The sequence below is a fragment of the Aphidius gifuensis genome, linkage group LG1 (genome assembly GCF_014905175.1).
Source record: "Aphidius gifuensis isolate YNYX2018 linkage group LG1, ASM1490517v1, whole genome shotgun sequence".
NCBI lineage: Eukaryota > Metazoa > Arthropoda > Insecta > Hymenoptera > Braconidae > Aphidius > Aphidius gifuensis.
Window position 1 is genome coordinate 22,303,651 of NC_057788.1, and position 17,943 is coordinate 22,321,593.

A 17,943-nucleotide genomic window follows, 5' to 3' on the forward strand; every position below is an offset into this window, starting at 1 on the left:
AATCATGATAATAATCATCATAAAAATAAAATAACAAATCGTCAAAGACAATCAGAATTAGAATCATTACGTAGAATGGAATAAAGAACGTGCAAAATTATTATTTAAAAAAAAAACAAATTCTATTTATTAAAAATAAATAAATTTCAATGATTTAACAAAATACAACTTTAATTGATTTAAAAAGAAAAACTAATTTATTAAATTAATATATGTATATTGGATATAACTTGATTTTCTTCTGTATTTACTTCTGGTTCTGTTACTTTAAGACTACCAAAAATTTTTAAAGGAATTGTTTGTTTTTCAATTGGAAGCTCTTCATCATCTTTAGCTTCAGCTTCATCATCATCATCATCCATGTTAATTTGCATTTCATCTGGATTAATAACTTGGCCATCTTTTGTCGTGCCACCTTCAGTAACACCTCTGACAAAACTGATGTTTCTTTTTAATGCAGATGTTTGCGTTGGCTCAATTGGTGGTATTCTACTATCAACAAGTGTCATTGCATCTGGTGCATCTTGATTTGTTGTTGTACTATTTATTATTTGTGCAGTCATCATGTCAACATGTGTATTATACATTGCTTCTACACTACGTCTTATTCTTAACATTTCTAGTAATGTATCTTTATTACCATGACGTACTTCAAATTCGTTCCATACTTGCCAGAAATTAGCAGTAACTCTTGGATCACATATTTGACTACAATGAGCATAAATTGCTCTTGCTCTATCAATTTCACCAAGTTTTGTTTCCATTTCAGCAAATCTAAGACACATTTCTCTTGTTTTTTCATCATCAAGTACTTCAATTGCTTTTTCATATATTTCTCTTGTTTTTGGTACACCATGTATACCAGCAGCTTTTGTAATATATATATTAAACATTTCGAATTTTTCTTCTGGTAGCACAGCATTTGTTGCACGTTCATAAACAGTCATTGCATGACGTGATAAACCATGTTCTTCTTCTAATTTTGCATAAAGAAGATATAATGCTTTTGCATATTTTGCTGGACATTTTTCAAGACACTGTTCAAATAAATCTCTTGTTCTTTCCAATTTACTACCACCATATCTATTAAGAAATTGGGTCAAATATGTATTCCAAATGTCATAAACATTTGGCCAATGAAATAGACTAACACCCTTTTCATATGCTCTAAATGCTTCCTCAAAGTAATTATTTTCTTCCAAAAATAATCCATAATTAATGATAATTTGTGGTGTTGCAATTTTAAGATCAATAATTTTATCATAAACAGCTTTACATGTCTGTAAAATAAAAAAATAATCAATAACAATGATAGGTTATCATAAATAAATATTTTAAATATTAAATAAATGAATTTTATTTACCTGAAATGTACCAAAACTTTCTTCTAAATCAGCATACATTGACCAAACTTTAAGTGATTTATAAAGACGCATTTGAACAGTTTCAGCATCATCATGATAAGCAACTTTTCTTGAAGGCATTGCTGTTGCACGATGCATTAATTTTAATGCATCAATACAATTACCATGACGTATTTCCATTTCTGCCCATTCACACCAAACTGATGCTAAATCTTCTGGTTTTAAATAAGCAACATGAGTTGCTTTTTCAAATACAACTCTTGCATCTTGTAGTTGATCATTAACTTCATAAAATTTTGCAAATTCAACCCAAAGAGTATGTAATTTACCAACAGCTAATTGTGGTTGTACTGTTTGTACAGCTTCTGTGTATGTATTTATAATTTCATGTGGTTGACCTTCATACAGCTTAACACGTTTATGCCACTCTTGAACATTATGAGGATTTTGTCTAAGTAAAACTGAATTTAACAGCAACAATCTTCGTTCCATAAGATCTTCAAATCTAGCTAGTTTTAATTCAATGTCAATGTCATCATCATCAGTTGGTTTACTTTTAGCTAGTTTCATTCTTTCTTTTAAACTTAATTCTTCAAATTTTGCATATGCATCAAATACCTGACCAAAATCTCTAACAGTTGTAACTGTTTGAATAGCTTCTTCAAAAATATCACGTGCACGTTCAAATAAACCACTACGTATATAATAATGAGCCAATGAATTCCACAATGGTCCAAGTTGATCAGTATAACGTCTTAAACCACCTCTAATAATAGCATCAACATTTAATGATTTTATACTCATTGGATTTTTAGATATTAAATCACATAATTCATTCCAAAGTTGATGATTTGATTTACCATGTTTTGATACAAAATCATCTTGATTAACAATGTGAGCTAATTTTAATGCTGCTTCATCAAATCTTCTAATTAATCTAAGATACTTAATGTAATCCTCAGTATCTTCTGGTACTAATTTTAAATATCTTCTAAATACTCTAACTGCTGTTTCTGGTATTTTATGTGATTTAACAAAATCAAGATAAAGTGGCCAAATTCTATGATGCTGAGTTATTGGAAGAGCACGTAGAGCTCTGTCAAATACATGACGTGTTCTGGTTATCAATGATTGTTCAGTCATTAATAAACAATAGTCCATCCATATTCTTGGCATTTTATGCATAAATACTAAAGCTCTTTCATATGCATTGTTGACATCATCATAAAGAGGATCATCAATACGACGTGTCTTTAATTGTTTACGACGATGACATAAATATTGATACCATAATCTATAACTTCCTGGTAATTCTTTTAATGCACGTTCAAATACAATATTTAAATTTGGACTTTTTGAAGTTTTTAAATAATCAATATAACGACTCCAGTGTTTAACTGAATATGGATTTCTCAATATCTCCTCTTCATATGGCAAATCATCATCTTTCTGTTTACAAGAAAAAAAATATTAAAATATTAAATTAAATTTATCATATTATATTTTAATTTTTATATAATTTATATACTTACAAAAACATATGTGCTATTAGGTACACCTTGTATTTCTGGCATTGTTATTATTTAATTAAATTAATTATAAATATTTATTATCTAGTTTATTGTCTTTACAGACAATCTAACCTCAAAATAATCAAACAACTCAAAACGCAAAGGCAAATGTGTGAAAACAAGATTTGCGAGTGGGGGGGAATGAAGCTGTTCACACCGATAATATAAGCCTCTTGTTTATCAATAATGAAACAGCATTAGTTTTTCTTTGAAAAACTGTTAATCCCGCGTCATTATAAATAATAAAATTTGTAAATAAACAATATTATTTATACGTAAGTTGATCAATTAACTTGTACATAAAAAGTATTTTGCAATTTTAACAATTTATATCTCATACATTTGTTTAAAATTATATAAATTAGAGTGTTTTTATTTTTTATTTAATTTTTTTCCTATAGAAAAATCTATGGTTAGTCTATTACTACCCCCTTGCCAACAATTGAAAATAGAGAAGGAAAACAACATCCATAAATGGATAAGTGGAATATTGTGAAACGGGATTTGTAAATAAGGCACATGCCAATCTTCTTTTATTTTTATCATAATTTTTTCAATGGTCATCAATAAAAAAGGGGTAACAAACGAGGGAACATAAAAAAAAAACATCTTTATCCTTCATTCTGTTGTCCCTTTTTTATTTTGTTTATTATTATTTATTTATATATTTTTTTTTTATTTTATACATAATCGTTAAATTATATACAATATTATTTTTTTTATGTTTATTAAAAGTGTGTTGATTTATTAACTCGGTCATAATTAAACTGTAAACATCAATTTTTTTTTTTTTGCTACTGGTGGTGTGATTTTGAGTAAGAGAGAAAGATATAGAGAGGATAGAGAGAGGAAAGAGAGTAGGTTGATTTAATTATTACAATTCACTACACGTGGACAAACAATTGTATGTTTATTTATATTTAATTATTACTTGACTATATAAAAATAGTAATTTTTATAATTTACTTGTTAACTAAACTATCATTATAAATATTCAATTTTTCATTACAGGTTTATTTTTCTAATTAAATATTTAATTTGTATGATGACATTTGAGTGAAAATATATATAAAGTGATTTATTTATATAATTATTATAAAATGAGTCGTCAAGCAAGAAGCAGTAATGGGCATGTCAAGGTTAATACTTTTTTTTTACTAAATAGTTATAAATACAAATAGCATAATTTATCTATTTTTTGGACAATAATATTTAGACCAATAAATTTTTATTTATAATCTATCTAAATAATAATAATATTATCGAATTGGTCTTGACTGATTGACGGTAGGAAAAGATAAGAAATCACGAGTTGTATTTTTTTTATGAGTCATCAGTTGATTCATAATTGTTTATGATTATTTTTGATCTTTTATCATGATGTCATTAGTTATCTAGTTTGTATAACAATTGTCAAAATTAAATCATGACAATATGATGAGTAAAAAAATACTTTGATAATTATTATAAATTGTTTATGATTTCAGTTGGCTGATGAAAAGTGTAAAAATGGAAAAAGAAGAGAAATTAAAAGAAGAAAAAAAGAATCATTTGAAGATGCATCATTATTTACTGCAATTATAACTCAAATTGGTTTTTATATTCTTATGATTGTTGGATATATTAATCAGTTGTTGTTTGAGCCAAATGTTGCTCGTGAACGTAACAGAAAAGTAATTGAAATTAATCATTAATAATATTATTGTTATTGAATAATTATAATTTATATTGTCAACAGGGATATGCTCCAATGTACGAGAGTTATGAGACATTTTATCTGCGTTATGTTTATAGAAGAATAAGAGATTGTATGAATCGACCAATATGCTCAGTACCTGGTGCAATGGTTACACTTAAAGATCGTGTTTCACGTGATCATTGCTGGTCATTTGAGTATGTATTTTTTATTACTAGTATTATATTTCATCCTTTTTTTTTATTTATGCAACTTTAAACTGAGTTGAAATAACGTCATAATTTATTTATAAAACTAATCGATAATTATTATATTTTACAGTTTCAGTGGAACAAAAACACCATGTATTAATTTAGTATCATATAATTATCTTGGTTTTGCTGAATCAACAGGTAGCTGTGCTATTCAGAGTAAAGAAGCTATTAAAAAATATGGAATAACAAGTAATAGTCCACGTCTTGAACTAGGTAATGATATAGATTTTTTTTAATTAAAAATTATAATACTAAAATGAAATTTAAATATATTTCTAGGTAACATGACAATTCATAAAGAATTAGAAAAATTAACAGCTGAATTTTTGGGTGTTGAAGATGCAATTGTATTTGGCATGGGTTTTGCAACAAATTCATTAAATTTACCATCATTAATATCACCAGATTGTTTGGTACTTAGTGATGAAAGAAATCATGCATCAGTTATAGTTGGTTTAAAATTATCTGGAGCAGTATTAAGAGTATTTAAACATAATGATATGGATGATTTAGAAAAATGTTTACAAAATGCAATATATAATGGACAACCAAACAGTGGTAAAGCATGGAAAAAAATATTAATTGTTGTTGAGGGTATTTATTCAATGGAAGGATCAGTTGTACATTTACCAGAAGTTATTGAATTAAAAAAAAAATATAAAGCATATCTTTATTTAGACGAAGCACATAGTATTGGTGCAATGGGTAAATATGGACGTGGTATATGTGATTATTATAATATTGATCCAAATGACGTTGATGTTTTAATGGGTACATTTACTAAAAGTTTTGGATCAGCTGGTGGTTATATTGCTGGTAATAAAAAATTAATAAATTATTTAAGAGTTTATAGTCATGCACATGTATATGCTGTGTCAATATCACCACCAATTGCACAACAAGTTATAACATCAATGAAAATTATTATGGGTAGAGATGGTACTAATAATGGAAGATTAAGAATTAAACAATTATCAAGAAATACAAGATATTTTAGACGTAGACTTGAACAAATTGGTGTTATTATTTATGGTAATGAAGACTCACCAGTTATACCAATGCTTGGTTATTTATATTCAAAACTTACGTTAGTATATTTTATTATTTATTAATTAAAATTAATAAATGAACAATAAATAACAATAAATATTGTTTATTATTTGTAGATCAACTGTACGAACATTATTAACTAGACGAATTGCAACAGTTGGTGTTGCTTTTCCTGGCACACAAATGGGACTAGGAAGAATACGATTTTGCTTATCAGCAGCACATACTAAAGAGCAACTTGATTACGTAAGTAAAAACTTGATAATATTATTATCTATATTTTATTTTTAATAGTCATAATAAATTTACAGTTAAAGTAACATTCTAATTAGCTCATTAGTTACTCAATTAGCATACTAATTTTATCATGAATAAATTATTAAAGTAAATATTTTTATTTACAATATATAAAGTGATAATAAGCATTTAAATATTTGTTAAAAGTTTGTGTATATTTGTTGTTTAAAATTTATAAAAAAAGAAAATATTAAACAATTAAATTGATGTATTTTTAGATAGTTTTTTTTATAGTTTATGATAATTAATTTAATTTATTATAAACACAATTAGCTTGAATGAATAAATTATTAATTTTTTTTGTTGTTTGCAGGTTTTACAAAATATTGAAGAAGTGGCTGATTTAATAGGACTAAGATATTCAAGAAAACAAAGAGACCCAAATCCAATTGAGTATTACAGTGAAACTAGTGACACTGAATAATTAAAAATGTATTATTTACGGGACCAACCTCCAGGGTCATATTGCTTTATACTATATCATTTTAATTTAAAAACAAAAAACAAAAATTTTTTACAATTGCATATTTATATTAATAAGGACAATCAATTTAAAAGAATTTTTTTTATTCATATCAAATTTTATAACTAGCTAGATTATTAATTTTTATACAAATAAATAATCATATTTCTTGAAACAGTTATAAAATTTTTACAAATTATGTATAAATTTTTTACCAAAAGTAAATATATATTTTTTATCATATATTTATATTCAAGAAATATTGATGAAATATTTGTTAATTCAACTTCAAGACTTAATCGAAATACCTCTCGTTTTTTATTCTTTTGATTTTAATTTTATTTTTTTTCTTAATCTTTCCATAATACTGTGATTTATTAGCAATTTTTCTGAGCAATAATTAATGTACTTCCAAGTTTAAATAGAACACTTGGGCTTCCGTGAAAATTAACATTGTCAGTTATTATTTTTAATTAATTTTTTCAGTAAATTTTTCTTAATAGTTTAAGTTGATTTGATTGAAATTTTATTGTGCCAATTTAATCAAGTTATGCTACTTTTAATGAATACTAAAATGTTTTATAATTAACAATAATTTTTAATTGTTTATAATAATATATTTGATAATACCGAAATAATTTACTCGGGACCAATTATAGAAAAAAATTTGCATTAATCAAAGTTCCTTTAAATAGAAAGAAAAAAAAATTATAATGGAATCAAAATAATCGTTGAAACAAGCTATTATATTAATAGTAATAAATCATTTACATAAACAATAAGCAATTATTAAAAAATATTTATAAAAGAAAATAAAAATTGAAAAATCCAACAAAATGATAATAAAAAAATATTTTTAAACAATACATTTAACAATTATAGTGTCAATTTATTTAACTTTTTTTTTTTTGTATCAATTAGTCGATTAATCAACTAATAATTTTAGTTTATAGATTTATTTAAAAATCATAAATAAAAGTTATAATAATTTTTTAAAAAATAAAAAATTAAAATATATATTTAGTGTTTTTTTATATAATTTTTTTTGACCAATTGATTAAATAATAATAAATATTTATTTAATAAAATCATGTATTTTTTTTTATTTATATTTTTTAATTTAATTAAAAACAATTTATTTTAAAAAAATTTGAATGAATATGGAATCTGTAACGCTAGATGACGCTTACGCCTATTTATTAAAAAAAAATGTTAATAAAAATAATAATTTTCATATTATTTATTTATAATTAATTATTTATATTATTTATTATTTATTTATAAGTGTCAATAATTGTTATTTTATTATTTTTTTATTGTTATAAAAAATACAGTGCTGCCTCTAACGGCAATCTTGTCAACTTCAGTTTAGCTTTTTGCGTCAACGTGTAAACGTCGGGTCCGCTGCGCTCCTAAGTTTTACTAATTTTTTTTGATATAAAAATGTTTAAATAATTTCAAATTTGTGTTTTTATTGTTAAATAAACGCTTGGCTATCGATTGAGTGTATAATTGTTGCTTAAATTTACGCAAAACAATTAATATTAATGAATTTAAGAAACGACAAAGTGACACCGACAACTGAAAACTTATGTGCATAAAAAAGTTGTAATACAGTGTCTTTTTATACTCAAATTGTTTGTTTTTATTATTAGAACAATTATTTATAATATTTAGCACGATAAAAAACATCTAAAGTTATTAAATAATACAATTTTATTTGACGTTAAAACCTAACCTCACAATTCCTTTGTTAGACAAAGAAATTTTTTTTGTTAATTAAAAAATCAAATGCTATGCTATATTGTTGTGTGTCAACTCCAAAAATAACATGAATAAGATAATTGTTATTAATTTTTCATTTATTTATTTATATAATTATTAATTTATTAGTATTTTTGTTGAAAAAAAATTTCGTTGTGTGACAAAATCAGAGACAAAGAGTGTAACAAAGACAATGCTGGTGTTAAAGTGAGATCCATCATGTTATATTAATTTAAAAAAAAAAAAAAAACATTATTAACAATAACAATAGTAATAATGGGTGATATTGAGTACCATTCAATTATGAAAACATGATGTTAATACTCCAAAAATGAATAACATGTGTAAGAACAATGTAAGTTTATCAATCAAAAACAAATAGTGTTAATGTTGATGATGCTGATACATTGTTAAATAGTGAGAGTTAGTTTTTGAATGACAAATTGATCAAATTATTTTACAATCTATTATATACAATTGAATCATCAGGTAGTTAATAAAACAAAAGCTTGATATGTTGAATTTGCAAATTATGTACTTGACTTAATTGACAATTTATAATTCATGTGTTAGATATAATTATAAACTTCAAGTATGTAAATAGATTGTAAAAGATTAAACTCAGATTGATTTGTTCAATTTACATGTTGGTGTTATTAATAATTAAAAAAAAAATACATCAGATTGTGTTAAAGTGTGTTTTTAAAAATTGAAATTGAGTGTCTAGCTTGGAGTGGTTGATCAAGTGTTGCAAAATATATTTTAAATAGTGTAAAGTGTATGTTAAAGAGTGTTATTAGAGTCAGTGATTATGGTGGCTGTATGTTGGATCAACTTCTTCCTGGTACCATCTGTATGCTGGACAACAAAAGCAGCAACTTCTTGGTACCACCTGAAAACATCAGGCGTATCTTGAGGCACCAAAAGGTCAGTTGCATATATAATTAATTAAACATGGATAAATAGAATGTAAATGTTTCTTTCAGCATGATTATATCATCGAGTTTGTCATAATTATTCTCAAAATATTGACTAATATTTTTAAATATTATTCAACTTGGTCGTTTAATTAATTAAAAAACGGTCTAGCTTTGTTCTCGTGATTCAGGCGTTATTTAAATTATAGTTCTTGTCTGTTTTAAATTGTCATTATTTATCTTAGTTCTTTTTTTTTCTTTTTTTTATTTTTCTTTTAGGATTTTCTTGGGTTCGTGGGTTATTTTCAGCATAAATTATTCATAATTTAATAACAATTCATCAACAAACAAAATCCCCATCAAATGCAGATCATAGCTTATTGAGACATTAACATTGACAATGAAAATATAAAATTTTATTCATTTTATTCATGAAAGTTCAGTTAGAGTATACTCAATTTGATAAAAAAAATCATATGCTATTTTATTTTTTAATATTTTCTATTTTAAATTTATCAGTAAAAACATTTTACATTATTTGTTTTTAGTCGTAATTTTGTTATCAAAGTCATCAAAATATTTATTTTATAATTAACTTTTCATTTTAAATTTATTGAAAACATTTTTCATGATAATTTTTTGTATTTTTTTTTTCAATGTTAAAATGCTTTTTAGTTGTTATAGTTAATTACACCAGTCAATCATTTATAATTGTTTTGTTTTCAATTTAAAAAAACACATCTTCGGGCAATTTTTTAATTACTTTTTTTTGTTATATTCAATTCTCGTTAGAACAAATCAATACAAATTAATTATTTTAAAATATATGTGTTGAATGTAAATTTTACATATATACATATATGAAATTGATTATTTGTTATTATTAAATTATATATATATTATTATTATCATTTTTCAAATTTTAATTATTAAATTTGGATTGTCCTTCGGCTAACTGACAATTTCCCAGCCAAGTTTTCAAGCAATTAGGGTGTTATTGAATGTACATCACTCTCCTGATTGTTAAAATGTTGAAACAATTCCGTTTAAAAATTTTGTTGATTTGTATATACAATTATTGACAGGATTGAAATTGTTTTTGACCATGAATCCCGTTCGGTGGGAGGAGGGCTAATTCACCGAAATTTAAATTAAATATATAAAAAAAGGATGCGCATAATTACACAAGTACATATTTATATTATCCTGCCAATTCATCATTATCATCATAATCATTTTTGCTCTCGCAGCTTAAACACTTTACGTGAAAATAAAAATATTAAATATCTTTTAATAATTGTTAAAAGTATTAATTATTTTCTTTTGTGTTTGAATTATTATCTTGAAGATTGTTTTAATATACTTTAGTGTATTCAAGTGTATTATTTAAGTCTAATGGTAAGTAAATTATTTAATTATTTTATTTTATTTAAATGTATTTCGTTGAGTTTATTTTTTTTTTCCTCTAAATTTTAAATATCTTTTTTTTTTTAGAAAAAAAGATCAAAAAAAGTTGATAAGATGGAACGTATCAGTGAGTTGGAAGAACTTTCCAATCAAAAAGTTTTTCGTTCATTACATTTTCAACTTTTGATGTCGTCAACCAAACTTATTCAAATGTCAGTTAATTTATTGTATAAAAAACAATGTATCGAAAAGTATAAAGAATATCCAAAAAAAGGAATGACACCATCAATGATACGTGCTACAGAAAAACGTTCAAAAGCTATCAAGGGTTGTTGGGAAGAAGCTGGTCCTTCTTATACTTGTAATGATGCTGATGATGATGAAACTAATACTGAAAATGAACGTAATGCTGAAGTGTGGATTAAATTTCTTAAACTATTCGATAAAAGAGTTGGGGAATTACTTGATAATATAAAATTATTTGAACATAAAATTGGAGAAATTTATTGGGATTCACCTCAATATAATAAAAATAATAATTAATTTTTCTTGTAATAATTGATGTTTTAGTAATATCTTTATGAATAAATTAGACATCAAGTTATAATTTTAAATAATTTTTTTTTTTTTATTTTATTTTAAACATGCATTGACAAATTATTTTTTGACACAAATTGTTTGCTTATTTTTTTCATAGTACTTAGTTTACTCTTGCAAAACAAAACTAATATTTGTTAAAGTAAAAAAACATTATTATATTTATAGATTAATTAAAAATAGACATCACATAATAAAAATTATAAATGAAAATAATTATTTTCATTTAATAAAAAATTTTGAGCATTTATTTACATTTTACTATAACGTTAAAAGTAGAAACAAATTACATTTGTATCTAGATTATTTGTTTCATCAAAACATACGACCAAATCCTGCAATAAATAAATAAAAAAAATATATATTAATTTCAATTAAAAAAAATAAATATATAAGATAATGAAAAAATGAAAAAAACTAACTTTGATTTGGTGGCATATTTGGTCTAAATATTTGTGGGGGTAATTGAAATCTAGCTCCAAAAGGTGGTCTCATATGTCCCATCATTTGTGGTACTCTTCCTCTCATCATTGGTGGCATTGGTGCACGCATTGCCATCAGTGGATCCATAATCATTGGTCTTACAAAGTTCTAGAAATATTTAAAACAAAAAAATTAAATTACTTACTTGTTTTTAAAATATTTGATAAAATTAAAATAATTAAAATATAATTACCCCGTAATACATAGAAAGTGGTATTGGCTCAGTCATGTAGGGATGAGGATATGAAATGCCTCGATCACGAATTCTATCATCTCCGTTTCTTCGATCTCTAGAATTATCACGAGCATGATGGTAATCTCGATGAGTTGAACTTCTACTCGAATGATATCTGCTATCACGTTCATCACGTAATGGTGAACGATGATAACTGAAAACAAAAATTAAACATAAACAAATATATATTAGTTAAAATCAATATTAATTATTTAAAAAAATAATATTTTTAATATATTAACCTGCTGTGTCTTGAATTTCTGTGTTCTCTTGGACTTCCATGTCTTTCATTGTGATTACCATGATGCCTAGATGATGATTCATGCCTATGGTATTATATTTTTTAATTAGAAAATAAATTTATTTGGTCTCGTGAATTTGTCAAACAATTAATTAAAGCCATCCACTTTTTTTGTATGACATCATTGTTCAAAAAGAAAAAAAACAAATATAATTATTAACCTGGGTCCTCGATGTGGACTTCGACTTGAATGACGATACGGGGGAGGAGTTCGTGAATTCAAACGACGAGAACGACGTGAATTAGCTGAAATTGATAATAGAAAAATAAATAAATGACATATTGTTAGTTAATTAATTTAAAATAAAATTGTTACCGATTGGTTGGTCATCAAGATTTATCACTCTTCGATCTTCAGTTGACATTGAGTTAAATTCTTCACGTGAAAAAATTGGTTTTGCACCTTCCCCTGCCAGAATAGATTTTAACTTCATTGACGAATAACATTATACATGAATACAATAAAAAATTAGAGTATTTTTTAAATTAGAATATTTTTTTTTTTTTATTCTATAGCAAGTTGTGAAAATGAAAATAGTTGACTATTATTAGCCATTACTTATAAATTGAAAAATAAAAAAATCATTTAATTTTTTTAACATAAAATTTCAAACTGAAATGATAATTAAAAAGTTTAATTAATTTTTGTTTTATTTAAGAAATGATTTTTTTTTTTTTGTCTTCAGTGGTGATACTTTATCTTGATATCGTGATCTTCAGCGTTGTTTTGGTTCCACATTTAAAACATTAATTTATTTAATACAAAAAAATTATTTACAAAAAAAAAACTCAATTATGAAAATGAATTTAATTTAAGTTTAAATTTTATCTTCAAGTAAAATATTAATGATAAAAATATTTGTTCTAAATACTGTGTTAATTATGCCCAACAATAATGAAAAAATTTAAAAAGCCTTATTGAAGCATTCATTACAAAAATAATTTAAAAAAACAAAAACATATTAATTCAAGCAATTAGTTGCAAATAATAATTAAATAAAAAATTTAAAACAAAGCCAAACATCAATGCCACATTAAAAATTTATCAGAAAATTTTTGTTATTCTTACCATAACAATGCTTTATATTTACTCATTTTTAAAATTTATCTTCAAGATGATGATATTATTCTTCAATGATAATTTTAAATGTTGATTAATCTTCGAGACGATGATATATCTTTAATAATTCTTCATGTTGACGCGCGGTTTTATATTTAAAAAAGTTTAATAAATTATTTATAAATTGTTATTTTATATATTTTTTTTATGATGATTATTAATCATTCCTATTATATATAAGATTTATTTTTTCAATTAAATTACGGGATTGGTCAATCGATCCGCTCCAAAAAAAATAAACGAAAAAATGGTGTTATACACCGAATAATTGCAATAAAATATGAATCATCAATTAATGATATTTGAAAATTTCAAACATAAACACTGAATGTTAAATAAAAAATTGACTATTAGCCATCTATTGGTAAGAAAAAACATTGATTACCCTTATATCAAGGGTTAATTTTACCCCCATTTACTTATTCATTATTTAACAAAATTAATTTTTAATAAATAAAAAAAAACCCAATTGTAAATTCTAAAAATACATTTAATATACGTCAGAATGATTAAAAAAAAAATAACAAAGTTCATGCATAAAATTTAAATGTCTTGATTTATATACAACCAAGTTTGAGCTGCATTTATATTATTTACAGTAGTTGAATATCACTATGTGTATTCACGTTGATCAAAACTTGCGCCCATATTCTAAAATAACAAAATAAAATAAATATTAGTAATCAAATTTTGAGGTATTTATTATTTTATTTAATAATTAGTTATTAATAATTACTTTGTGTTGGTGGAATATTTTGTCTAAAAACTTTTGGAGGTATAAATCCTCGTGGCATAAATGGTGGACGAACAGGTGCTATTATTGGTGGCATCCTGCCTCTTCCAATTGGTAGTGGTCCTCTCATTGTCATCATTGGATTAATCATAATTGGTCTGGCAAAATTCTAGAGTAAAAAAGAAAAAAAGAATTAGTCGAATAATTAAATTAATTAATCAAATTTTTATTTTAAAAAATTAACAACAACTTACTGGATAGTAAAATGAAACTGGCATTGGTTCAATATTGTAGTACGGTGGTAAAAGTCTTCTATCTCTTAAATCATTTCTCGCATAATCACGAGCATCTAGATGCATATAATGTGTATCTCTATTGTGACTATTATTTCTGTAATTATTAATTCGTTCACGAGAATTTGAACGATGAGATTCATGTCTATGTGAACGTTCTGAACTAGATCTTCGAGAAGATCTATAATCTCTGTGACGATCACGTTTTTCTCTACTGTAAATAATAAATTTAAAGAAAATTAAAAATTTATTTACTTGAGAATGAGAATTATTGTTGAATATTTACCTATGACTTCTGTGTCTATTATTTGTCTCAAGATAGTAATTTGACGAAGAGTCATACCTAATACAAAACTAATAATCAGACAATATTCTTTTATAATTTTTGCAATATTAGCAGTGCTAATAAAATCTATTAACAACAATCAGTTTTCGTTATTTAAAGCAAAATGATAATGCATTAAAAATTACATAAGTAAAATTTTAAAAAATCTAAAATTTGTTAATTAAAAACAACTAAAATAATAATAATTTTAGTTTAATGTGATTATGAAATGTTGAATAACAAAAAAAAAAAATAATAATTTAAAAAAAAAATAAAATAAAAAATATACAATACTTCTAGTACTCTTATTGAACATCAATATAATTCAACAAAAGTTTTCCAAAAGAAAAAATAAAATAATTTTTAGGCATGCAATGATGCCAAAAATATTTTTTTTTTGTATTTGATTATTAGTTTTGGTCTCCCTGTTTGCTGTAATGAATATGAAGAAAAAAGATATTAAAAATTGAGACAAATAATAAAATGCAATACCAAGCAACATGCGCTCGTCGTGTTTGTTAGTCCAATGATGTTTGTCCATTTGTTGAATAATTACTAGAACAAAATAATCTGTTGTTATGTGAACAAAAAAAGTTATGTTAGCAATATGAAATATTACAAAAGCAATGTAAATGTATCCATCATATTTCATCCTTTTTTTTTTTTTTAATTTATCCATTTTTATGATTAAATTTTTTTTGTCTGTATAAAAAATACAGTTTTTTTTATATCCATTTGTTTTTATTTTTTTCAAAAAAAGCAATATTCAGTGAAAAAAATCTGTAAAGTTAAAAAGAGCATATACCTGGAGGTACGACGTGAAGGACTTCGACTTCGACGTGGTGGGCTCAATGAAATTGAACGTCGTCTTTTATTTTCTGTAAAAAAAAAAACAAATATAGTATAAACTATTTCTTGGTGAAAAAAAAAAAAAACAATATAGACAATAAGTTAAAATTACCATTTTTTTCATTTGTTTCAACAATAACTCGTCGCTCTTTATCTTCAGTATCTTTTGGATTTAATTCTTCACGTTCGAAAATTGGATTTGCACCTTCTCCTGCCGGAACAGATTTTAACTTCATTGACGAACGATACAAATAAAATAATTTTTTTTATAATAAATTTAAAAAAAAAAATGAAAATAGTCTACTGATAATATTAGTCATTAGATTTTAATAAAGTCTAATGTTTAAGTTTTAACTGAAAATGAAATTATTTTTTTTTGTCAATTTGTAATTGATTCTTATTTTTTTTTTTGTCTTCAGAGATGCAATATTTTTGTTCTTCAGTGTTGTTTTTTGTTTTGTGTTTGATTAAAAAAAAATTACAATAATAATAATTTTCCCCCATTAAATTGGGTTTTTTTTTTTTTAAATCTTCAAGATGATCACAAATCTTCCAGTAGTTTTCATTTGTCAAATTAAAAAAAATAATAAATAGAATAAGAGCTACATAAGTTAGGTATACTATATCATGCCAAAGCAGTTAAATTAAGCACTGTGTTAAAAAAAAAAAACAATAATAAAAGTTTTAATCATTCATAAAATAAAAAAATAAAAATAAACTAGTTATTTAAAAAAATAATAATAATAAAAATTATTAGTTGCAACAAAAAAATAATGCAAAAACAAAGCCAAACATTTATACCACAGCATAAATTCATAAGAATATTTTGTTTTTCTTACACATAAAAATGCTTCAAATCTATGGATAATTGATATTTTAATCAAAGACCAAATCCACGTTGATATCTTCGTATGAAGTTCAATCCTATATGAATATAAAATTGTTTAGATATAATATTTTATCTTCAAGATGTTGATATTAATCTTCAATGATAATGCTAAATGTTGATTAATCTTCGAGACGTTGATATATCCTTAATAATTAATCTTCATGTCGATGCACAATTTTAACAATAATTAAATAGTTTTTTTCAAAAAAAAAGTACAGAATTGAATTCTTCTTATTTTTAAAAAAGTTAAAATCGACTGATATATATTTAATATATCTTTATAAAAAAAAAAAAAAAAAGGTAAATAAAATTACTCTTGACATTACCATCTCGTCTTCTAACAATTACATCCTCTGGATTAATAATATCACGTTCAATATCAGCTGTTTTATTTGTTGATCCAATCTTCTTTTGTTTACCAATTTCAATTTTAATTTTTTTAAGTTCATCTATACTAATTTTTGTTCCTTCGGGACCTTTGAATAATTTAGTACTTGAACTTCCAGTATCACATCTTTAAAAAGTAAAAATATAGTTTAAAAAAAAAAAACAAAATATATAAATTATAATTTTGATTAAATGCTTTAAAATTAAACTCTCACTTTTCAGACATAATTGATGTTTTACATGCTATTGAATGATTACCAGACCTTGATTTATTATTATCTCTTGATCGACTTCGACTAGAATCTGGACTATGTGATGATCTATTAGTTTTAGATTTTTGCAAGGCCAGCTTGCGAGCTCTTTCTAATTCAAATTTTTCAATACGTTCTTGTTTATGTCTTTCATGTTTTTCTTTTAATTCTTGCATTTTTTTCCACTCTTTTCTTATTCTCATTAATCTTAATTCTTCCTCTCTTGATACTGGAAGTCGATGGTCATCACGATCACGTCTCGAATGATTTTGATAAGGCATTTTTTATTTTAATTCTTATTAAAGCTATAAACACCCAAAAAAAAAAATAAGTATATCAGACATAAATACAAAAAACTTGATTATGCATAAAAAAAAAAAAAATTTGAGGTTAGAATTATTTTGTGTATAAACTAAAATAGAAAAATATATATCACATGTGATTATTTAAATTAAATAATATACCTTTTTTAAAATATTAAAAATAAACAATTAAATTTTACAAGTAGAACATTTATAACAACACATTAATGTTTATTTAACAATTAATTTAAGCACCAATACAAGACACAACACAGTAAAAAATAATATTTATGCGCGACAAAAAAACGAGACAACGAGAGCGTCCTTGATGATGCGCCTAGCAACCAACCACCACCACGCCGATGCAAGCCAATATGCAAGCAAGCCGGTTTTTT

The 17,943-nt window shown here is 24.2% G+C and overlaps 3 protein-coding genes across 4 annotated transcripts; 1 reads left to right on the forward strand and 2 right to left on the reverse strand.

The window, feature by feature from the left end:
- Positions 1–96: 96 nt before the first annotated feature.
- LOC122852817 (pre-mRNA-splicing factor syf1 homolog) lies at positions 97–3,050 on the reverse strand. Its single transcript, XM_044152892.1, has 3 exons — positions 2,897–3,050; positions 1,365–2,813; positions 97–1,280 (listed from the first exon to the last, which is right to left on the reverse strand). The coding sequence occupies exons 1-3, from the start codon at positions 2,936–2,938 to the stop codon at positions 201–203; spliced, it is 2,571 nt and encodes an 856-aa protein (XP_044008827.1). The 5' UTR covers positions 2,939–3,050; the 3' UTR covers positions 97–200.
- Positions 3,051–3,580: 530 nt separating this feature from the next.
- On the forward strand, positions 3,581–7,548 carry LOC122852855 (serine palmitoyltransferase 2). 2 transcript variants are annotated; one of them, XM_044152938.1, is made up of 8 exons: positions 3,581–3,839; positions 3,947–4,074; positions 4,423–4,608; positions 4,674–4,828; positions 4,953–5,098; positions 5,165–5,972; positions 6,052–6,181; positions 6,546–7,548. In XM_044152938.1, the coding sequence occupies exons 2-8, from the start codon at positions 4,036–4,038 to the stop codon at positions 6,654–6,656; spliced, it is 1,575 nt and encodes a 524-aa protein (XP_044008873.1). In that variant the 5' UTR covers positions 3,581–3,839; positions 3,947–4,035; the 3' UTR covers positions 6,657–7,548. The 2 variants fall into 2 exon arrangements, with proteins under 2 accessions (XP_044008873.1, XP_044008881.1); XM_044152946.1 differs by having other exon boundaries at positions 3,581–3,792; positions 6,546–6,788.
- Positions 7,549–11,548: 4,000 nt separating this feature from the next.
- LOC122860772 (uncharacterized protein DDB_G0283697-like) lies at positions 11,549–17,856 on the reverse strand. The gene is made up of 14 exons (XM_044164746.1): positions 17,711–17,856; positions 17,211–17,551; positions 16,935–17,122; positions 15,832–15,930; positions 15,676–15,748; positions 14,832–14,888; positions 14,507–14,759; positions 14,256–14,421; positions 12,716–12,844; positions 12,561–12,645; positions 12,341–12,424; positions 12,057–12,252; positions 11,803–11,971; positions 11,549–11,715 (listed from the first exon to the last, which is right to left on the reverse strand). Exons 2-14 carry the CDS (start codon positions 17,525–17,527, stop codon positions 11,696–11,698), a joined length of 1,836 nt encoding a protein of 611 aa, XP_044020681.1. The 5' UTR covers positions 17,528–17,551; positions 17,711–17,856; the 3' UTR covers positions 11,549–11,695.
- Positions 17,857–17,943: the final 87 nt, after the last annotated feature.